This window comes from Engystomops pustulosus, chromosome 3 (genome assembly GCF_040894005.1).
Source record: "Engystomops pustulosus chromosome 3, aEngPut4.maternal, whole genome shotgun sequence".
NCBI classification, from domain to species: domain Eukaryota; kingdom Metazoa; phylum Chordata; class Amphibia; order Anura; family Leptodactylidae; genus Engystomops; species Engystomops pustulosus.
This window is the reverse complement of record NC_092413.1, coordinates 104,352,914-104,378,085: the sequence shown is the minus strand read 5'-3', so window position 1 is coordinate 104,378,085 and position 25,172 is coordinate 104,352,914. Positions and strand designations below refer to the sequence as shown.

General features: G+C 40.4%; 1 protein-coding gene across 6 annotated transcripts in view; it reads right to left on the bottom strand.

Moving 5' to 3' along the window:
* FAM184A (family with sequence similarity 184 member A) overlaps positions 1-25,172 on the bottom strand; it is a 124,894-nt gene that overhangs the window by 36,767 nt on the left and 62,955 nt on the right. For all 6 annotated transcript variants that reach the window (XM_072141682.1, XM_072141687.1, XM_072141685.1 and 3 more), the window contains 4 exons: positions 15,285-16,139; positions 12,800-12,935; positions 10,976-11,157; positions 4,586-4,783 (listed from right to left, as the gene is read on the bottom strand). In XM_072141682.1, the coding sequence (XP_071997783.1) occupies positions 4,586-4,783; positions 10,976-11,157; positions 12,800-12,935; positions 15,285-16,139 (1,371 nt within the window). The remainder of the gene's footprint in view (positions 1-4,585; positions 4,784-10,975; positions 11,158-12,799; positions 12,936-15,284; positions 16,140-25,172) is intronic.

The following is a 25,172-nucleotide window of genomic DNA, read 5'->3' as shown; positions in this document are numbered from 1 at the left end:
GTCTTTGTCACTATTTCTGTCACTACTACCTGTTGGAGCAGCTCACAAGGATCCATCCCTGCCTTTATCTAGTAAATTCATACATTAATCATTGTAAAATCATCTATTCTTTATTATGTAAATGAGGCTGGTCACATGGTCAGAGGCAGTGATATCACACCTGTTACCCCTCCCCTCTCCTCCCCCTGCTCATGTCTGTGTGTAATGTATAGTGAAGCATTGCTAGTGTGTGTGCTGCATCTGCTGACATGCTGCATCCTCCTAATACACAGACATCAGCTACACATGTACCTGACATGTTCTACTATGACATGGCTGCCTGGAGCTGTTGTATCTCTCCTATACACACAGGCTGCACGGGCGTGGCCAGCAGCAAGCACATGGAGCAGCCATCACAGCATTATACAGGCCGTCAGTCATGTCTATAGGAGTATCTCATATACACACAGGCTGCAGGGGGCGTGGCCAGCAGCACCAGGAAGCACATGGAGTAGCCATTATACAGGCTGTCAGTCAAGCATTGGGGGTGTGGCTGTGCCTCCCACTCATGAATAAGCTGGACAGCTTGAATATGCTAATGACTCATTGGACATTTTACAGGTCATTTGCATACAGCTTTAGGACCTCATTGCTTAGGTTTACAGGCATGTAGAGGGACAATGAAGGGATAGAGGCAATGCTCTCTAATGGCAGTTTATGAAAATATATTTAGTTTAGGGGGTTATTTTGCATGACGGGTTCTCATAAACATATCACATTTACAAGCTCTAACCTATTTTCACCAGTAACGACTCATCGCTTTTCAGTGAACAAACTCTTAGGATTTGCTACTGAATTGCTGGGGATTAGATTAATAATTTGGGATTGCAGTTTTCAATGAAATAAAAAAAACTGATTAAAGAAAAAGAAACAAAAAACAAGCTTGTCATAATGTGAGGTACTGAGCTACTGCATTATTGGAATTTAGTGAAACTGTTGGGAATCTGACAAGTTTGTTGAAGGTAGCTGGACATAACCTTTAAAGGGCACCTACCACCACAAATCTACCTATAAAGGTAGATTGGGTGGTAGGTGCATCAATGGGACGTGAGGATAGCCCTTTTAAGGGCTAATCCTCACGTCCCCTCACTTTTTTGGTAACTTTTATTCCACATATATTTAAATTTACTTATGCGGCTACCGGGGCGTGGAGTAGCCGCATATGAAATTACATGAGGCGGCTACTCCACGCCCCGGTACCCACTTTACCCCTCCTACTCACCCATCTTCGGCGCGCAGCTCCGCATAGCTGCGCGCCCTCGTCCGGCGACCCTGCCGTCTGCGCATGCGCAGAAGAGCAGGCCCGCGCCTGCGCGGTCACTGCTCCGAAACAGGCGCAGGCCTGCTCTTCTGCGCATGCGCAGACGGCAGGGTCGCCGGACGAGGGCGCGCAGCTCCGCATAGCTGCGCGCCCTCGGAGATGGGTGAGTAGGAGGGGTAAAGTGGGTACCGGGGCGTGGAGTAGCCGCCTCATGTAATCTCATATGCGGCTACTCCACGCCCCGGTAGCCGCATAAGTAAATTTAAATATATGTGGAATAAAAGTTACCAAAAAAGTGAGGGGACGTGAGGATTAGCCTTTAAAAGGGCTATCCTCACGTCCCATTGATGCACCTACCACCCAATCTACCTTTATAGGTAGATTTGTGGTGGTAGGTTTCCTTTAAATAGCTTCAAGGGATCTAAGCTAAGGGATCTATGTGGCATATCAATGGCTAATTCAACATCAAGCAAGTGAATAGCCGTCAATGGTTGTTCATTACTATGCATATCGCCATACATTAGCTGTGCTGCAACCAACCAACATAAAGATATGCTATGAGGGCTGATATGATTTGGGCTTCTGCAGATCTCAAATTATTAACCTATGGGTGGCTTTATTAGTGATGGACAGTTTTCCTTACATAAATGCATATATGTAACTATATGCAGAAATTGTTGTGAATATATCAGTCATAAGCTACTCTATTACATGCTATATGCAGTTTTGACAAGCATGTTAAGTGTGATAGATTTTCTTTAACTATCATTTTATAAAACATTTTACATGTTATGGTGACATGTGCTCAGTTCAATGGCTATACTTGGGGGTCCCCAGAGAGTGGGCAGTATGTTATTGTTTTATATGCAAACTATATATTCTTCTCCCAGCTACCAACAGATTGGGCTGGAAATTCAATGAGGCAGGTTTCTTATAAACATTTGATGTTCTCATGAATGCCCAACTGCACTCAACACATTTCTTTTTGTACAGATCACTACCAGTCTTGCATAGTTCTCCTAATGCAGCAGGACTTTTCATTTTTCATACTGCATTAATTGTGACCTCTAACCTGTATCAGCTCTAAGAAGCACCAGGTCAGTTTTCTTTTGCTGAGTTTTTTGTCTTGTTAGTCGACTCATGGTTCTGCGCAAACAACAGCCATGTGTGTGAGCCCATAGAAATTCACAGGGACGTGTGATAGCTGTGGAAACAATAACAATCACCAGGGCAGGCAGCAGGCATCAGCACCCTGGCAAGTGCCAGGGCCCAAAGGTGCTAGAGCGGCCCACTCAGCAGACAAAAAAAATTTTGGCCCCGATACAATTGTACCAGTGTCGCTTTAAGACACTGGTACAAACCATCACTATATGGTTCTTCTTGTTACCCTGCCCCTATGCTGCGCTCATCAAGAGCACAATGCAAAACTCACCTTCTCTCGTTACCACAAAGAAGCACTCCCCACTGTACACATCGGCTCTGAAGCCGACACACATGATGATGCCTTCACATCACGTGTGCTGGCTTCAGAGCTGGCAAGTACAGCGGGTGCAAGCTGAAGAAAGAAGGTGGCTGGTGGCGCTGCTTCAGGAGAGGGAGGAAAGGTAAATGTTTTTTCCCCAGAGTGGGACAGAGCAGCAGCAAGGGCTACTGGGGAAACACTGGTGGGGCAGTGTGGCTACTGGGTTGGGTATGACTACTGGGGACACTGAGGCTACTGGTGGGTCGCTGTGGCTGCTGGAGGGTCACTGCAGCTACTAGGGGGGCAGTGTGGGAGCACTGTGGCTGCTTGATGGGCACTGTAGCTGCTGGATGGGCAGTGTAGAGTCACTATGGCTGCTGGGGGGACACTGTGGCTGCTGGTGGGCACTGTGGCTTCTGAATACGAAGTGTGGGGCTCTGTAATGGCTGGGTGTGCCATGGGGCTGGTAGAGGGACACTATGACTACTTGCTGTCGTGGCACTGAAAATTGGCTACTGTGGGGAACTGTGAATATATCAGCTCTGGTCCTCTATGTAGTAAGCTCGGTTCCTTTGCTGTTTCTATGTAGTAGGCTTGGTTATGTTAATAAATATCTATCTATATAGTAAGCTTTAATTTGGTCCTGTACATATGTAGTAATCTTGTAAATGGTAATGTATTTACATAGTAATCTTTGTTCCAGTGCTCTATGCAGTTATCTTGGTTTTGGTAATGTAATGGTAAAGTCCCCATGTAATATGTTTAGTTATGGTATAGCTCCTGTGTAAGTATTGTTACTCTACTGTTTTTATGCACTAAACATCATATTATTTAAATAAATTAGTTTGGGAGGGCACACAATTTTCTAGATTGCGCCTGTGGGAAGGGGGAACTGCTGTTCTCGTGTATCACTGCACTTCATGAGGGACATGAGTTCACTGAAAAGGGGCCCACTAAGACTCTGTCGCCCAGTGGACTTCTTAAAACTGGAGCCGGCCCTGCTGTAAGTATATTGGGGAAGATTTATCAAGCTGAATATTCCTAGTTGGCCATGACAACCAATTGCAGCTCAGCTTTCATTTTACCAGTGCTCATGAATATTTTAAAGGGGAGCTGTGACTGTGAGCAACTAGGAATATTCTGACTTTCAGACAGCTTGATAAATCTGCCCCATTGTTTTACTTATCCTAGACTGATTTTGAATACTTAAGTTTGCTGGCTTCTGAGCTCAAATGAACAAACTAAATAAATAATTGATATATTATATTACGCAAGAAGTCCCTTAGGAGCTCCTTAGTCCACTTAAGCTGAACTGTAATCATGATAATTAGTGATGAGTGGACGTGAGGAAGTTCAGGTTTGGCCGAACTCACCGAAATTGAAAATCCTGTTCTGTTTGGAAACTAAACACAACCCCCCATCAATAACACCTGCAATTGGTGCTGGCACCGATCACAGGTGTCAGCTCTCTAAATTATAGCCCCTACAAGTCAGGAATTCACTTCAATCTGTGGTTGCAGAACTTTTGGAGGACCTTTAAAAGTCCTGAAATGGCTCTTGTGTACATAATTGGTGAAGGTCCTACTCAGAATAAAATTTGGTGGGTGGTTTGGGTAGCTATGGGCCCACTAGAAGGCTTGGGCCCAGGGCTACTGCCAAAACCACCTATATTATAATCCACTACTGATTTGCAAAGCTTATACTCAAATTTTATGTAAACTATTATTTTGTTTGAAGATCAACATTTGTTTAGAAGTCTGTAAAACAAACATTTCACTGCCAGAATTCAATAAAGCGTTGTGTCTGCAATGACTGTGACTCACCATCTGTAGCTTCTTCTTCTCCTTATTTGTAGAGGTTTGTGCTGCCTCGAGCACTGCTTGATGTTTCCATGACATCTCCTCTAACGTCTTTGCATGTGCCTCTTTTAGCTGTACAGTCTCCTCCTCAAATTTGATGCGCAGGTTAATCAGCTCTTTCTCATAACATTCGCGTTGGGTCTGCTTCGCTTCATTGATCTTCTGCATGAAATGAGACAAGACAAACACATTATGCAATTGCTCGCCCATACATCAATCTTTAGCCGTATCAATCAGCTATGGAAAACACATTCTGCTTATCACTGTTGTTTGCCCTGCTACAATACATATTTCTTTGAAATAAATGATTTATAACTGAAGAGTGGGAGTAAAAGAAAAAAAGTGACAGCTCAGACACATAAAATGTCAGGTGGAATTTTGAATTCTATATTTTCCCTTCAGGCACTATAAATGGAAACACAGATTTTGACATCAGATGAAAGACCATTAAGACATCTTGTTAGGCTAGCTACAAACTTGTTTGAGATGCCTGACTTGTTTACCATCTTGCTCTAGACTTATTCAAAACTTTGGTTCACTGTCATCTCCAAGGGTATAGAAAAAAAACTTTAAAATGTATCCCAAAATCTATCCCTTAATCAGTTTATATTTACATGAATTTTTGGTTCAAACGTTTAAAATGTCAAGGTTTTTTATAGTTGTTTATGCACAAATGGCTTCCATCATAATCAATTTATATTGGAACTGGTCAGATGAAAAAGAAATGTATCAGAGTTTCTCATCTTGTTGGGATCATAGGGTGCCCTACATGCAGTAGCCTGGACACATGTGGCATAAAGTAATTGCTATATTTTTTTTATAATGCTTTCTTTGGTGGACTGCCCAGTGGAAAAAACATATACACATATACAGTACAGACCAAAAGTTTGGACACACCTTCTCATTCAAAGAGTTTTCTGTATTTCCACAACTATAAAAATTGTAGATTCACACTGAAGGCATCACAACTATGAATTAACACATGTGGAATTATATACTTAACAAAATAGTGTAAAACAACTGAAAATATGTCTTATATTCTAGGTTCTTCAAAGTATCCACCTTTTGCTTTGATTACTGCTTTGCACACTCTTGGCATTCTCTAGAACGCCACATATTTTAAAATGTAATTAAGTGAGGGCCATACAATATGCACATGCCCCCAGTAGATAGGTAGCCCCCGCATATGCCTCTCAGTAGATATGTAGCCTCAGCACATGTATATATAGGTAGCCCCAAACACATGTCCCCAAGTAGATAGGTAGCCCCAGTAAATGCCCCCAGGAGATAGTTAGCCACACTACATGCCCTCAATAGATAGGTAGCCACAAAACATGCCCCTAGTATATAGGTAGCCACAGCACATGGCCCCAGTAGATAGGTAGCTACAGCACATGCCACCAGTAGATAGGTAGCCCCAAGACATGCCCCCTAGAAGATAAGTAACCACAACAAATGTCCCCAGTAGATAGGTAGCCGCAGCACATGTCCCCAGTAGATAGGTAGCCGCAGCACATGTCCCCAGTAGATAGGTAGCTACAACAAATGCCCCCCCCAGTAGATAGGTAGACCCAGCACATGCCCCCACTAGATAGGTAGCTACAGCACTTGTCCCCTGTAGATAGGTAGCCCCCTGCACATGCCCCCCCCCTGTCGATCCTGCGCTCTCTATGAGCCAGCGTTACATAGGTGACAGTGTCTGGGTCATAGAGAAGAGTGTGTGCCTGGGTCGCACAAAGGAAGCAGACATCAATGTTATTGTCTTAAACGCACCCAGCGCCGATCACTATTTATTAAAGAAGATGGCCAGATGCAGCCATCAAAATAGCCACATCTAGCTTGTGAGCCATAGGTTCGCAACCCCTCTGCTAGGTGCTCAGGGAAAGTTCAGTCTTTAATTCAGACTCCCAAGCACTTTGAAGTCGCAACAGAGCAGAGGAAGTTGCTGCATCTTGTAGTGTCTTTATTGTGGAAAGTGAGTGATCAAGTAGGGGAGAGTCTGTAGCAATAGCATTTCAACCAGTGTTTGGGTTCTACCCACATTCTCAAGAGGACTAGAAAAACTTCATTTGACTCTGACAAAGATGTTGCCTTATGTAAACTTCGCCTTACACATTTCCAAATAGTTGATTTATTATTATAATTCAATGACTCGTTCAGTGGGAATACCCATTTAGCCCATTCACAATGTCAACCACATTTCAAAGTGATATTTATAATAGCTAGCAATGAATGCTGATGATTCATTAATTACTAATTCACTAATGAACAATTCCAAACTAATTTGCTGCACCTGGCTTAGCTACTCATTATACCTGAATGCTTTCAAATTTAACTCCTTAATGTCTTTGTTGAAGAGCCCAGTGGCATCCTGTTTTCTGCATCTGTAATAATCGAGGCTAGGATATTAATGACAATACACAACTCAGGAAATATCTAGGAGTTATCTGCTTATACAGAAAGGTTACCTAATTGAAGCTCTGTAGCTTTTAAGCAATTACAACTAAAACTGGAATACATTCAAATATTTCCCTCAAATTGCTAACTGTTTGCTTCAAACTAATCTTATGTACTAATTTTATGTGTAAAATGTTCCCACTGCAATCTGTAATCTGTAGCAATTACACTATAAATTCCATATCAAAATCTGCACCATTTGGACATGGTTTGCATGGACAAACCCTGAGTCCTCATGCACACAAACATCGTTTGGTGAGTTGTACTATCTGTTCTTTGAACAGCCAGCACACAACCCCATGTATATCTATGGACTCATATGTGGTTGTGGTTTCTGAGATGAATGTCGAGTTGCAAATTATATAACATGTTCTATTCCTGCGGAGTTTGGCTTGTGAACACCGATAACACATGGAGAAGGAAACAACATAACACATGATATGCACACATTTGTGTACAGGCAGCCTAAATCTGTATGGTTATTCAGCATGTAAAACCATCCTGAAAAATTGATTTCCATATTTCCTAAAATTCCCCAGTGGAGCATCAATGGTTGTAAGCTTCACACATGCCTATATAGGCGGCCTTAAATGTCAAACTCTCTTTAAAGAACATCTACCACCAGGATCAATGATTGTAAACCGAACAGACTGACATGCTGGTGTGAGCCCCCTCTAGCAGGATCCATTGTTCTTTAAGCTTACTATGCCCTTGTTTTTAACAAAAAATTTTTTTTAAGGAGCAAAGAGAAGAGGTGACCCTGCCGTAGGTGGCACATACATGTATGTCAGTGTGCTTGGTTTACATTCCTAGAGCCTGGTGGTAACATGTCCTTTAAGGAGCGCTCTTACTTCCCGGACCTAGTTTCTAGGCAATCACTTTCTAAACCAGTTCCCTACACTCTACTGAAGAAAAAATACAAATACATCAAAACAATGCTGTCTACAGTTGGGAGTTTCCTTATGAAATAGTTACACTGGTTTGGGTTTTAACCCACTTCATGTCATTAGGTTTTCTGATTAAGTCATACTTGATATTAAAGGGGCTGCCTTACAAGATAGCCAAGAGGCAAAGTTTTCCTTATCCCATCCAAAAAAACTGATTTGCATACTTCCCAAACCTTTAATGGTTTATACTGGTCAGGGGAATTTCATTGAAGAGAATTCTATTAAAACTGCAAATAGATTACAGTGTTTATGTCAGAGAACAGTATAAATAATTCAGAGGAAACTCTTAGGAAATGCAGTAATGGCCTGTAGTGGTGAATTATCATAGACTTTAACATCTTACAACACATTAACAGAGGGGTAGAGAACAGTGATATGATAAGAGTTGCTTTACAATACATCAGTGCCCAATTACTAGCTTACAATTCTGCAGGACGAGTGTATAAGATTTACAGGTTTACAAGAAGCACTTTACATAATCCATCAGATGGTAAATGAAAATATAATATCAGAATATATTGTTTATTTTGGAAGCAGCTTTCAGAAAAAAATATACTTTGGAATTTCTGTGCTGGAAATGTATATTGGGGGAGAAAAGTAAATTGCTAAGTTTTAGTTTCCCAAAATGGGGCCACATTAAACAGAAAGAAACAACACCCATATAACAATGGACAAATTATGGTTCTGTGAAAAAAAGAATCAGTATGGTTATTAAGGCCTAAGTAATTTGGTCACTAAGGGAGTTAAAACAGGGAATCATTTTATGTAACTGGAATGTGCACTACATGCAATGCTTTCATATATCTATGCCTACAACCGCTGTTTTAAAAGATCGTGTTGACAATCTCGCAAAATGTCCTAGTCAGAATCGTTTTTTCAAGGATCACTCATTGACCATAGGAGGATCTGAAAAAAAACAAACAAATACCAAACGTATACACAGTGGTGTAACTAGAAGCAGATGGGTCCAAGTACAAAGTCTTTGCCAGGACCCCGACTATAATGTATAGTTTTATTGTACTATCCTTCTCATATGGGAAAGTGACACCTTATGGGCCCCCTAGGCCTCTTGGGCCGGTTGCCACCGCACGATCTGTAACCTCTCAAGTTACGCCCCTGCTTAAGCACATCAGCTATAAAAACTACTGCCATCTGTCTTTCACAGATTTGACACGTGCAGGTAGCCTAATAACAGACAACAAGTGCAGGGGTACAGGTGTACTTTTGGGCTCTATTGCCTGGGAGGCTTAATAACCCCTATGATACATAAAAGGTCACAATATTTTAAATAATTGAGGATAGGTCAGAGCCTTGTTTCATATTGGCTAATATACAATTCATTATAGATTCATTGTTTTGGGGTATGCAATTAGGGGTGCTAATAATCTACCGTACAAGTCACATGTCAGTATTTATGAAATGTTGCATGTTTTTAGTTTTATCCATTTTCTATCAAAAATATGGCCATTATAGTCTACCTGTGAGCTTAAAAATGGATGCTTCATCTGTATTTGCATTCACTGATTTTTGAATCCTCCACATTTCCAATGGCTGTCCTACATGTATGGCAGCTGTCAATAAAAGATTAAAGATCTGTGTTGCCGATCCATATTATCGTACATTCATGCAGGAATATTCCACCAGAAATTCCTTTTCCAAATTCATATATTTATGATCTTTCCCACATCATCTCAACCTGCTTGCTCTGTAGTCCCGTTTCTTTTTTCTGCATTTCTACATTCCACATTTCGCCCTATGAATGAATCCTTAGGGAGGTGGACAATCTCCTTGGAGAGGGAGAATATGCCCTTTGTTTCATTGGCTGCAATGAAACAAAGAGTGAAAAATTTAAAGGGATCTGAATACTCTCCGTACCCACTGTAGGTAAGCTTAATTTGTTTGAGACCCTAAACCCCTGCTGTATGAAGTCACACTAGCAGTTTAGTAGATACCAATCTGCTTGACAGCTTTTCTGTATTTAAAAGTCATACTAAATATACAGTGCATTGCAAAAAATAATATATTGTACCTGTCAGCACCTCTCCAGCAACCGCGCTTGGCACTAGCTGTCAGACTAGGTAAGCGGTGGCAAACTCACCCTGCAATGTCCCTGCGGGCTAAGGCCTTGCATAAAGCAGATAAACCGCCCTGGTAAAGGTGAACCCACTATCAGGAACCTAACTGACGGTCCCTGAGTGACCCTACAAGATGACAGGAAAGATTTACTTTGTCTGGCAGGTGCTGGATGGTGGAGCGGACAGGTAACCGGTATTCAGGAATAGACCAGTGTTCACACTGGTGCACAGAAACCGACACAAGACAGACAGGAAGGTGGGGTCACGCTAGGAGATAAACGATACTGAGGGACAAACAACGGATACAGACAGACATGCAGAGTCTAACAAACCCGGTCAAAACCGAGATGGAGGCAAAGGTACAGAATCGGATAGAAAATAGAATGGTCAGTAGGCAAAGCAGAAGTCAATACACAGAATAGCAATAGCAAGAGCACTAGAAATCGCAGGAGACTGAAATAACCAGCACCTAATGAAGGACTGGGCAGAATATAAGGCAGAAATGGACCTCCAGCACTGACTGGCTCAGCCGTCCATCACTCAAACCGCAGCTGCAGGCAAAACAAGTTCGAAGACCCAACCAGCTTTCCCAAGAGCAGAAATGGTTGTGGTTTTCCGGCAAGAAACCTGAAACCAGACCCCATCAGAACAATTTGTGAGTTCTGACAGTACCTTTCAACTATCAACATATATGACATCCATTACTCCAGATGACACACAGATCTTTCATTATTTTCTATGCATAAACTGGATAAGCATCTATTATTATCCTAGCACAGAAATGACACGACAAAGATGTAACTTGTCTAGTTATTAGAAAGCAGACAGCTGTAACTAACAAAGGCTTATCAACATGTAATACGTGCACTTCTAACCTTTTCCAGTGAAAGAATCTGCTGCCTTTGCCGTTCATCAAGATTTTGATTTTTACTTTGTAGAATAGCACGTTCCTCTTCAAGTCTGATAATTTTTTCCTTTATCCTAGCTTTTTCAGATTCCAGGTCTTGTATGGTGGCTTCTTGTGTCATCTGTGTAGCTTGCAGCATCCCAATATGACCTGTAAATAGTCATCAATGATGTTATAGATAATAGTACCAATTTATCAAACTTTTTGCGCAGCTTAGTTTTGTGCAGTAGTAAAACCTAAAACAAAATCTGAAACACATGTGGAGTCATTGTAGAGACCCGCAGAGTAGTGAAGTGGAGTGCAGGGACCATTAATGTGTGTAAGGAAATACAAAAAGCATCAGAACTAAATAGCTTCACCTCAAGAGTCCTTAAAGAGCTAGTTAATTTGATATACACATTTTTAGTACTATATTTATAGACTCTCAAATAAATCACATAGTGTTACTTATAATGATTACATAGATGGCTTATCCGCAGTAAAAAGGACTGGTTCACTTTCTATGCAGGGTTTTAATTCTATATTTATCCAATGAATAACAGATCTATGGAGATATTGGCAAACAAATACACTGCCCATGTTCATAACAGTTAAAGGAAAGCTACCACTTGACGTGGTAGGTGTAAGATGGGAATACCGAGCACCAGCTCAGGGTGAGCTGGTGCCGCAGCTTATTTTTGTTAGTGTTTTAAACCGCTGTATCGCGGTTTAAAACACTTTTTAAACTTTATGGCCGAAGCTGCTTCGGCGCACCATGCGCGTGGCTCTCCTTCACTTCTTATGTAGCTGCGTGCACGGTCGCGGGCATGGCGCGGTGAGCGCGTACCTCCGTGCGCCGAAGCAGCTTCGGCCATAAAGTTTAAAATGTGTTTTAAACCGCGATACAGCGGTTTAAAACACTAACAAAAATAAGCTCCGGGACCAGCTCACCCTGAGCTGGTGCTCGGTATTGCCTTCTTACACCTACCACTTCAAGTGGAAGGTTTCCTTTAACGGTGTAAAATATGATACACATTCCTCTTTCTTCTCCTTGTGGGAAGACTAGATTATGGTAAACTGACATATCAATACCTAAATTAGTAGAGATAGGTTGTCTTGTTTATCCTTGTCCTATCTTTCCTACCTTTCCACTTTGTTAGACTTTATTCTTGCTTGTTTTCATGCCCTATATCAATCTAGCATTTTGGAGCCCCATCGGAAAGTCTCTCTCTCTCATGCTGCACTAGAAGACTTGTTGCATTTAACTTGAGGAAATAATACAGTAGACCTTTTACATAGCTATCCTTTTTTCTTTGACTTTAAAAAAATAGCATTACTAATTTGCATAGAGAAAGCTGTGCAGGTATGTAAATGATGATGATATATGTAATGGTAATGATAATATGATAATATTCTGTTGGAATAATAATATTGGATTACTATATACCACAACTACTTCTTTATGTATAGCATGTATGAGCCTTTGTCTAGGGATATTGTAAATGTTAATAAAGTTAGGCTGTTAATAAAAAAAAAACTCTCTGAGACAGGAAGAGACAGTACAGACATCTTTCCTTCCTTGCTGCAGATGGACTGATAGAAGTACAGACATTTTATCCTGTATGCTGAGAAATTCTGAGTTCTGTTCATAAATAATGTTCCTTTTGCTATTCCACTACTGGAGAATGATCTGCATAATCTGCTGCTAACATAATTTGATAATATTTTAATTTGAAGTATGAATAAATATATGGTCTTTATGTCTTTCCAGTATACAAATATATTTCATCATAGATGTTAAAAAAGCACTCACTTGCTTTTAACACAAGTTCTGTGGCTTGCTGTTGTAGACGCTCCCGAGCAGATGCTAGTTCACTTTCCATGTCTTTCTGTTTGTTAAGTAAAGACATCTCCTCCTGCTTCACATTTTCCAGCTGTTTTTGAAGTACCTAAGGGAACATACAAAATATATGAAATAGATAACACAATGTGCTACCTGCTTGCATTTATCAAGCTTGTCACTAAATGTATTTCTATAACCTCCATACAATATAGCCTTGGTTACTGCATTTTTAGAAAATTTCAGTAAACATAATAAATCAATATGCTTCACGAAAAACAATATTTCTTCAAAGTGTTTGCATATATTAAAGGGAACCTGTTAACAAGAACAGGTACAATAGACCTAACTCACTGCCCTCTGTGCCTTTGTTGAAAAGTTTCTACCTTAGTCTATGTTGGACCCATCCAGTGCAGCTTGGTCCACCTTCTACCAATTGGCCCCATCCATCTCTGGATGCATGAAATGTTGAGAAGATGTGCAGTTTCCCACACAATATTAATTGCTACATTTACCATGCAAGAGCAACAGCATTCTGGTAAGGACAGGGACAGGATTTCCTGTCTGCTCAGGCCAAGGTATGAAGAGACACAGAGCTGTCAGTCAAAAAAAGGAGGAGGGGTTTACTGGCAGCCGGGGAGACAACTCGACTCTTCTCTACAGAAGTTGTACTCATATGCATATTGGGAGGTCTTTAAACCCTTTATCAGCAAATACTATTGGTATGAAGGGTATAATTCTGGTGACAGGTCTACTTTAAGTGATCAAAGTATAAGGCAGTGATGGCGAACCTTTTAGAGACCGAGTGCCCAAACTACAACTAAAACCCATTCATTTACCTTAATGTGCCAATGTGCCATTTTAAACAATAACTTATTGCTAACGGTTCTTCAACTTCTTTAATTGTATCGGCCGCCTGAGGCCAATTGAATCAAGGTGGGTAAATTCAGACTATCATTGTAGCTTCTCTCCAGGGTCTCTCTGTTTAGGAAGAATGGTGGGTCCAGCATGAAGACCTCCAAAGATAATGCAGTTCTTTCAACACCTTTTCACTTCTGAAGCAGTTCCAAACAGTCAATGAAGTGTCGCTGTAAAATAGTGCTGAGTGCAGCATCTCATAAGTTGCCTAGGACTGCAGGAAGAGCTAATGGATTTGTTCCTGTTTGGTGAACTCTGTCCTGGACTGATGGCCTGGGTGCCCACAGAAAGTGCTCTGAGTGCCACCTCTGGCACCAGTGCCATAGGTTCGCCATCACTGGTATAAGGTTACACAATATTGATTCTTTCACTTGTAACACAGAAGTTTCTTGTATATGTATGTACATCATAGAGCTAATGAAGAAATTAACATAATGGGGCAGATTTATCAAGCAGTCTGAAAGTCAGAATATTTCCAGTTGCCCATGGCAACCAATCACAGCTCAGCTTTCATTTCACCAGTGCTCATGAATATTTTAAAGGGGAGCTGTGATTGGTTGCCATGGACAATTGGAAATATTCTGACTTTCAGACTGCTTGATAAATCTGCCCCAATATGTCACATGCATACATATAAACTTAGAGCATGAGGAATTGATGTAAATGTAAATAGGGTCCATTGATCCCTATCCTATTTGTTTTCACCACTTAATTGTGATTGGATACATTTGTATTATTTTTCAAATAATACTCAAAGAAAACAAATTCCAATGTACTGTAAATGACTTTTTCCTTTGGTTTATCCTCTGAATTCTTTAATTTAACCCCACCCCCACCAATAGTAAGCAAGCACTATTAGTGATAGAGATGCAAATCTTCAATATTAATGCTAAGTAGAATTCTGTAATTATTCTGTTTTAAAAAGAAAATGATACAGGTAACTGTTTCCCTTGAAGTCTGCTGCATGATGTCAATCACAACAAAGGGGAGGTCCTGAGACAGAGAGAACGTGGTTTCAGTGTTAAACTCCCCACCTCAGTGACTTTATACAACCAATTTCAGGATGATGCCACAATACTGGGCCATGAAAGAAAGATGATCTGGAAGGGGTTAAGCTGCTTGGTAGTGTTTATTAGGTTAAGTATTTTTAACTATTACAATGTACAGGCGGTCCCCGGGTTACGTACAAGATAGGTTCTGTAGATCTGTTCTTAAGTTGAATTTGTATGTAGGTCGGATCTGTATATTTTATCATTGTAACACCAGACAGAATTTTTTTGGTCTCTGTGACAATTATATTTTATTATTTTTGATTGTTATAAGAACCAAGATTAATAATAAAGCTTAATTGCAGAGACCTGTGATAACTATTATAGCTGTTTGTTGTAGCCTAAGGATAAAGTACAGTAATTTAACAATATCCAGAGGTCCGTTTGTAACTAGGGGTCATTTGTAAGTTGGGTGTTCTTAAGTAGGGGACTGCCAGTATTCAAAATAGTTCCATCTCAAAAGCCAGTAGCAGTTGCATTGCATTTCTTACCTGAACATTGTTCTCCGCTGTAGACAAAGAGGTTTGTAATTTTTGGCACTTTTCTCTAAGACTTACTACTTCTTCCTGTACCACCTGAAATTCAGTTTTAAGGATTCCAAGGTTTTTCTGTAAGATAGCTTCTTGAGTTTGAAATTCTCTCTTCAATTCAGCTTCTTTCTGCTTACAGGCATGTAAGCTCTCTGCAGTAAAGTGCTGAGACCTTTTCAAAGCTTCCAACTCATGTTCATAGAAAGCCTGAGCTTTACTCAACTTCCCCTCATAATCTTCTACTAACTTTTTTCTTTCCAGTCGTAGGTCTTCCAATTTTTTATTGAGTTCTTCCACTTGTAATCGATGCATTTCTTCAAGTGTTTCCTGACCCTTGTTTAAGGTAGCGTTCTGACTGTGCTGAGCTTTCAGGAGCTCTTGCATTTCTAATCTATGTGTTGTTCTCAGTTCTTCAAGGGCAGCACGTTTATCTTTCTCAAACTGTACCTGTAGTTGCATGAAACTCCGTATCCTTTCTTCAAATCTTTTCCTTATCTCCTCTACCTCTCGAGACATAGTAACCACTCTCTGCACATGTTGGGCTTCTGCACAAAGTTGCATATCTTCTACCCGATGTTTGTAAACCTCAAATTCAGTAAGTGCTTGGTGTTTCATCTTTTTATGTTCTTCTAGTGATTCTTCCAGTGCTTGAATTTTTCTTTTTAGCTCTGTTTCCTCTGACACTTTATTTTTGTATTGTAATATCTTTTCCCTGGTTTCAGCAAGGATTTGCTGTATTTCTTCTTCATGTGCTTCTTTAATGGCTTGTACTCCTGATTCATGTTCATCATTTCTAGTATTTAAGGCATATATGACCTACAAATGAATAAAAATACAAAATTAGTGAAATGTAATAAAATCTTAAAATAAGGAACATCCTACATTTTAAGCAAGAATTATTACAAGTTTTATCCAGAATTTTATACAGAAGTAATAAAATATGAAACATCATGTTTTTTTAAAGTTATTTGATTATTTAACCAAATAAACAAATCATAGAATGGTTACTAGGCAATCGAGTCGACAAAATAATAACCAATGTACTTTTATTTGAAAAACTGGACTAAGCTAAATATGAGGGATTAAATGCAAGCTTGAAATCAGTATATTGGTAATATATTTGCATTCATTAAGGCCCCATGCACAGTGTGTTACTGTACCATGCCATTGCTGAAAAAAAGAGTGTTTCCTTATGAAGGGTGAGCACCTCTCCAGTCGAACATATGCCAAGGCTGGGTCCCTGTCTAACTTTGATTGTTCTACATTTTTGAATAGGTTGTCAAGGAATGGAATTGTCTGGACCAATGGACAACTTAGATTCTTGTAAAACACTATGAAGACAGTAAAATTATAGTATTGCAAAAATTATGATATGCGGATGTTTCTCTCCCCTTGTTCTTGTACAGTACTTATTTTTCACATGTAAGGGATCATGTTTGAATCTATCAAAAGGAGACTTGAGGAGATCATGTTGCCAACAAGACAAGAACTAAAACATACCTGTAAGCAAACAGAATTTTGTCTACATACAAAGGTAATGCAGGTAATGGAGTGGCCAATCAACTGACCCAAATCCAATACAGAAACCATTACTGAAGTACCTGTTAGAAGTGCTAGAAGTTGGCAAACTCCATGTAACACAGATATCAAGCAGTTCCTAGAAACAATGATTTTTTCTTTAAATATTATCGTATCAAATTTAACATTTTCAACATTTTTAATTTCCCAGTAAATGTATGAGATTTTCTATAACTTTGACCAACCTAATATTTCTTTTTCTTTCTGTTTAATAAAGGATTGAGGCAAACTGAGATTAAAGAAAAAAAATTCCAAGAGATAACCATTAGCTCCAGTGTATCCAGTGCAGCTAAAATCTATCTCTTTCTACCTCGCCTAATCGACTAGCTGCAGCTTGTACAACGTTAGGATGTACAGGTAAAGGAGCTTGTCTATCAGGCAACATAGTAAGAGAGTAAGTTTTGCTGGTGAACGGACCAGACTTATCAACAACTTTTACAGCCTTTAGCTGGACTCTTAAAATAATCTAAAGCAAATCAAATTTAATGGCCATGCCATTTACTTGCTTCGATAACATAGTAAAGAAGAAACAAATGTATTCCTTTATATATGACAATGCAAAAATAATATACAGGCAGTCCCCGGGTTAGGTACAAGATAGGGTCCGGAGGTTTGTTCTTAAGTTGAATTTGTATGTAAGTCGAAACTGTTTTATAATTATATTTTTATAATTGTAGATCCAGACAAAAAAAAAAATTTGGCCCCAGTGACAATTGGAGTTTAAACATTTGGTCCTTGGGACCGAGGATTATCAATAAAGCTTCATTACAGACACCTTACAGCTGATCATTGCAGTCTGGGACTATAGTAACATACAGAGACTTCACCAGAGGTCAGAGGGGTCTGTCTGTAACTATTGGTTGTCTGTAAGTTGGGTGTCCTTAAGTAGGGGGCCGCCTGTATTGTACAGACAGTCCCTGACTTAAGGGTACCCATCTTACAGATGATTCTTCATTAGAGATAGACCTATGATCAACTGTAAGGTATCTGCACTGACGCTTTGTTGTTAGTCTATGTTCTGATTACATCCCCACATTTTTTAAATTCAATTGCCACAAGAACAAAAAAAATATATTACACTCAAAAATATACCTGTTTAATAACATAATCTATCTATGTAACCCATGAACTGGCTGTACTTTCAAATTCAGAGAGCGGATGCCATTCATATTAATTAAGCTGATTATATAGACGTTCATAATTATATTTTAAACAATTCTGCTTTGAACAACCAATAAAAGCATACTTAATAACTACATGTGTTTTTACTGGAACCTCTATAACATTGAATATTGTTACAGTAAGCTTTCTTTATTTTCTAGATTTTCCCCCTCAAAGCTTCTCACTATAGTCTGCAAAATTCTTTTATCTTGAAGAATCAGCAGAGCAAGAGAAATGACTGAGAAGTACTGGCAGGGAGTAAGATTTCATTTGTCACATTGCGGAGTATAAAATGAAAACCCACTGCTAATGAAAAGACTGCCAGAATAATTTGTGAACAACTACATGAGTACATTGTGCTAAATACAAGAATTGTTCCCATAGGTGGAACTATACAGGATTCTCAAAACTATTACTTCACCGAAGTGCAATACTTAATTACACAATTGATTTATACCATACAGTAGAAATCACAAACTCAGTTGCTACATTGCTATTAAATAAACTATATGGCCAAAACTATATGGATACCTTTGCATATCACACCTTCAGAACTGAACTGGAACCTTCCTCAGTGACAGAACACATAAAATATATGTTAAAATGCTTTATGTGTATTTATGTTAATGATATAAGGCTTGGAATGAATAATTTTGGTACAATAAGGGCCATTTATTCAAAGCATATGTGACTTAATTAAAAATTTATTAAAAATTGCATAAATAAATTGTGCAGTTAATAATAGTAATGTTAGCAATAGCTTGGTAATATTCTCTGTTAAAAATATGTTCCTGCATCCTCCTTTTCTCTCTCCTTTGTTCCTTATCTAAGCAGTTTGTGTAAATGAGCTTTCTGTCCTGTATTCACTGACAGCTGGATTATAAAGATGCCTAATAAACTTTCTAATAAACTAACTCTTTACAGACAGTCCCTACATAGTCTAATCTCCTCATAGAGCTGAATCATTAGTGGACATATTCTCTAGGTATGGAGAAAGTAAATTATTTGTCTGCTTATGTGTAGCAGCAGGACACAAAACAAGGACAGTGAGCCCTGGCACTGAGACCTAATCCTACCAGCACGGATAGAAGAGACAGCAGGGAACCTGCCATTCAAATAAACTCACCCAAAATAAATACTTTAATAATATCTATGATTAAAAAGCTTTGTCCTATACTGTATGGGAGATGTCTGTATGGACGGGGTACTTTGCTCGTGCTGAAGGGTTCTCAAAACTCCTTCCACCTGCTATATCTCCAGCTTTGTCACAGCATAAACAAACAGTTCCCAGGAGACTAGTTGGTAGAGAATTCCTTTCCTGATCCCTCTATTCTCTAGGCAGTCCTGGAGACTGACCTTGGCCATTTGACACATGACAAGTGGGTCCTCGTCCAAACTGGTTTCCCCTAATTTAGGTGACAGAATGTCTCAGGTTTATATACTCAACCAACCATCTTTAACTACTGGTAGGGATAGCAAGTTCCGCCATGGTTTTCCGGACCTTTGTCCAAAGTGCTCTGAGACCTGCCCTGTGGTTGGGGGGTTCTGGGAGCAGGTTCGCAAATTTTTGTTTGATAAAATGAAGGTGGTCTCGGATGATCCTAAACTTTGTCTCCTTCTAATAGATCCTGAAATCTTCCAAGCCAATACGCAACGAACATTCCTCACTGAAACCTTGTATTGTGTTAGAAAAGGGGTTGCTAGATTTCAGATGGCCGCCCATCCGTGACTGGATTAAAGCAGTTAATGATGCTGGATATTTATTCACAGGAAAAAAGATAATAGGTTTCATGCTATCTTGTACAAGTGTCTTGAATTGCCATTTACTGCTGTTCCCCGAATTCCATCTAAAACCACATGTGGTGGGTTCTCCTCGCCCTTATAGGATTATATTGTTAGAGGAGGCACTGACGTGAAGATATGTGGCAGGCGTGGTGTTGGGTGCTTTGTTTTGTTCACATTTGTTGTTACTTTGGTTTTAACTATATACTTGAATGTATTGAGCAGTATTCTTTGCTCATATACGTGCATAACTATGATGGATGCTCCTGTATATGTCTGTGTGGAGATGATCCTTTTGTTTTTAGCGAACAGTGTATACATAAACTACAACCGTGCTTTGCCCTTTGAACCATTCTCTTTTCAGGGGTCCTGCGTGACCAGCACTTATATATGTATCTCCATAGTACTTTTACATAAAGTTTATTGTTGATTTTTAAAAAAAAAGCATTATCCTGATGTGAGTCCAATTAAATTAATGGGGTCCTGCATATACAGTGATCACTGCACTGTCCTGGCTCTCTGTTCCTGATTGGCAGGTCTCTTCTGCCAATAATCAACTACAGACATATACAGCTCCCTTTGATGCTTCCTGCTGGGCCTGTATGAAAGGTAGGAAATTCTACACAATCCCTTAATGGAATGTTGAGAGAAAGAGAATCAGGCAGGTGTTATGTGTGACTCACCAGTGCTGCATCATTAAACACTCCCTCAAAAAAGTGGAGGCTGAGGGAAACCCGACTTTGTGAAGAGAAATCAACCTCATGCCGCCCTCATGAATTGTCCTAATAGAGTTACATGTCTCTTTCATTCATGAGGGGGGCTGTGCAGGGCCACATCTGCCATGAGGCAAGATGAAAATCTTGCCTTAGGTGGAAGATGCTAGAGCCCTGAGGGAGGCGGCAGAATGTACACTGATGTGGGCGATTTGGCACCTATGGCAGTCGGAATCACTCACCAGAATAATCAACTCATAGGCAACAAAGCGCTACACAGTTTAATCTGTGTGTGTCACCGTGTACTTTCTGCAGGACGCATTCCCTGCACTGAGGCTGACAGCCGCTGCTCTGCGAAAAAGTCAGAGGGAGTTTCAGGGAAGAGGACATCTGCAGTGGTACGAAAGCACTGAAAAGTGAGGTAAATAAACTTTTATTATTTTACTGATGGAAATATTTCTTGTGCGATGTAAAATATACTTGGTGTGGGGGAACTGTATATAGTAACCAAAAGTAAGCAATTATACCTGGAAGGGGACTGTATGTGGGATATTCCATATAATTACACTGGAGGATCTGTGTATGGGAGAATTGGAGCTGTTTATAATAAAACCTGGGGGCAACTGCATATTGGGGCAAGATTTGTTTTTAAAGTTGGGTGGCTTGATATGGGATACCCTATATTATTAGATTGGGATGTTGAATCTGTATATAGGGAACTTTGTATAATTATCAATCCAAGGAAAAAATCCATTCACTCCGGCATTTGATGTCTTCTGTTCCAAATCTTTATTTTCATATATTCAAAATATGATGTCAATTAAAAGCAGAAAACATGTATGGTAACACCATCTGAAGTAGAAGGACTTAGCCTTTCGAGTGCATATAGCACTCTTAGTCTTGGCATAAAATGACTTTTATGCCATGACTAAGAGGCTGAGCCCTCTCCATACACTATGATTGTTTACTTAATATTGCTGCGATCACTACCGGCAAAGCTGCCAATGGCGGTAAAAAAACCGTGGCTCCATCTCGGCTTCGATCGTTGCTCCCCTTCGAAAGGGCTCACGGGCCAAGCCCTCTCCATGGCCGGTAAGTCTTTGCTGCAAACTGCATTGACAGCTGAATGATGTGATATTGATGTACAGTATATAGAACGAAAAAGTCAGATTTTAGCCATATGTCACGCGCAGTCCACTTAAATCCTCCATAACTTGAAGAACTGCAGTACTTGTCCTGATGTAACTTGGAGTGCGCTTAACAAAGAGTTGTAACACGTTGTCCAACCAAGAGGATAATTTTTATAGTAGGGAACCAACCCTAGAGATAATCAGTCTGAATACTCGGTGGGAATATGTCTTGTAACATTGTTAACTTTTCTTTTTAATATAATGCTCTGTTCGTGATGACTTTAGAGCCCCCTTTGTCCGATGCTCTAATGATTTTATTGGGGTTAATTTGTAGCTCCTTAATAGCTGTAAATTCACTGGGGGTTACATTCTCATGGTAAGCATTGGTTGTGGAATTGTAACGATTAGTTAAATCACATTCTACTACAGATTGGAAATGATCAATAATAGATGCATGTGAATTGATAGGATAACATTATGGATTATTAGTTTTAGCAAGTCTAGACAAATCTGTAAATCCTCCTCTAAAAATATGGTTACACTACAAAGGGAGTTTCAAATGTGGTCTTCTCTGTAAATACATGAAAGTTTCACCTTTTTTTACTACCTCTAAAACATTTCCTTTAAAAATGCAACTAAATTGTGAAAGTGAACATGTAATTCACATGGCCACATGTACTTTATGTAAAAAAACTTGGTTGCACAATTCGCAAACTCAAAATGAGGATATCGGACCACTGCACAGAAGCAACTTCACAAAAGACACTTACTCTTGGCCAAGGGTTATCAGGACTGTTTAAACATTTAGATGGCAATATGTCCATTCTGAGTGTAGTTCCAATACAGCGTGTTCCTCGCCCACAAAGGGGCAGAGACTGGACTTGAGAACTAAGCATGTGTGAGGCATACTGGATATCGGTGGTAGAAACAAGGTTCCCCATGGGTATGAATTATAAAAATGCTTTATTTGTACATGTCCTTTTTCTGTATTCTCACTAGCCTATGAAAATGTATGTATGTAGAATATATACTTTTAGTGGACATAGTGTTCTGTTGGGGGAGTGTCTAACGGAGTTTGTTTCCTTCCGCACTATAGAGAATACATTTAGTCTTTGTTTTGAGGCTACGACTAAGGACCACAGTAGGTCCAAAACACGTCAGACTAAGTGACTTTTATGACATGTTTTAAGCTCTTTGTCTACAATAACTACAGGAATTTATATAATACTAGCTGTAGCTTCCGACGTTGCCCGGGATACTAAATAGCTGCTCTTAGCTGTAACAAAATAATTTGATATGTATCTATAGACTGTCTTGTCTCTGTTACTGACCATCTCTGTCACTGACAGTGACTGTCGGTCTCGGGCACTCTCATTACAGTGACTGTCGGTCTCGGGCACTGTCATTTCAGTGACTGTCAGTCTCGGGGACTCTCATTCCAGCAACTGTCGGTCTCGGGCACTCTCATTCCAGGAACTGTCGGTATCGGGCACTCTCATTCCAGTGACTGTCGGTCTCGGGCACTCTCATTTCAGTGACTGTCTGTCTCGGGCACTCTCATTCCAGTGACTGTCTCGGGCACTTTCATTCTAGTGACTGTCTCGACCACTCTCATTCCAGTGACTGTCTGTCTCGGGCACTCTCATTCCAGTGACTGTCTGTCTTGGGCACTCTCTTTCCAGTGACTGTCTGTCTTGGGCACTCTCATTCCCTCAAGGTCTCAACATGAGAAGGGAACTAATGTATCACTACTAATCCTGTGTCATGCCGGTCTCCTAAAAATTTCCAAGTATTTCATGCTTCAGTGGTGCTGGTTCAGGACTGCTTTCAACTGTTTGCAGCCTACCCAGGACCACTGTATTCCATTGTCCATGCTTTTTCTTTTAAATGACTCCTTGTCATAATTTTTTATTTGCTCAAATTGTTGGTTTTACCAGATTGTACTTTCATGTTTTTCTAACATTACCTGTTTTATTTGCCCTAGATTTAACGCCACCTTCCTTGACGTTTGGGGGGTTTTCTCGGTTTCACCGCGAGGATCCTCGTCGTGTTCGTCTGAACCTAGTTGTTCCAGGGGCTCTCGTCCGGGATCTCCGCCGCAATGCCGACAGGATTCCTCCTCGCCACGGTCCCCCCTTTCTGTTCCTACTGTGATTTGCCTTGCCTCCTATACAGCTCTCTATGCCCGAGACTGTTGTGCGCCTGAATTGCTAGGCAACCACAAGCGTGACACGCCGCAAGATCATGTGACCTGGGTGTGTCATGTGATCCAAGTCATGTGATCGAACACGATCCGCCCATGATACCGGGACTGCGCTACTAGACGGACTATCTACAATTCAAGGAACAATATAAGATGTTTCTGTGGGCTGTTTTTTATTCCGGTCAGCAATTTCAGTACCACCAAATACCGGGCACGGTTAATATTATATGTCATTGCTATACTTTATTATTGGTGGGTGGCAACGGAAGTGGGTGGAATGCTGGGGGAAGGGGAGGTACCTCTATTTGTACTGGGCTTTAAATGTATCAACATGTCTCATATAATGTAGCCATGACTAAGGACAGGGCAACTGTCCGAAACGCGTAGGCATCACTGTCTATCCGAGTGGATTACTGAATTTTGTATATGCACTGAATAAAGAAATCCTTGGTGTTTGGAGCCTGGCTGGACCGTGCATTCCTTTTTCCTTGCCACTCTCATTCCAGTGACTGTCTCGGGTACTCTCATTCCAGTGACTGTCTGTCTCAGGCCCTCTCATTCAAGTGACTTTCTCTGGCACTCTCTGTTTTGGCCACTCTCATTCCAGCGACTGTCGGTCTTGGGCACGCTCATTCCAGCAACTGCCATCTTGGCCACTCTCGTTCCAGTGACTTTCTGTCTCAGGCACTCTCATTCCAGTGACTATCTGTCTTGGGCACTCTCATTCCAGTGACTATCTGTCTTGGGCACTCTCATTCCAGTGACTATCTGTCTTGGGCACTCTCTGTCATGGCCACTCTCATTCCAGCAACTGTTGGTCTCGGGCACTCTCATTGCAGCAACTGTTGGTCTCAGGCACTGTCGGTCTCGGGCACTCTCATTTCAGTGACTTTCAGTCTTGGGCACTCTCATTCCAGCGACTGTCGGTCTCAGGCACTCTCATTTTAGTAACTGTCGGTCTCAGGCGCTCTCATTCCAGTGACTGTCTAGGTCTCTGACATTCTCATTTCAGTGACTGTCTGTGTCTCTGACTGTCACTTTGTCTATGCAGAGATTTTTTTATAAGTGTCTGAGAGCAGAATTGCTCTAGTTGCCCATGGCAAACAAGCAGAGCTCAAGTTTCATTTTCCCACAGCTGTTTATAACAGTTTTACCTCAGACACTTCTGATAAATCTGCCCCTATCCCCTATTTTGGCCTGGATGCTTGAGTTTCCTTTTGGATTTCTTCGAATAATGAATTATTGTTTGCACTTGCAGTGCCGCTGTTTCTAATTCCTTAAG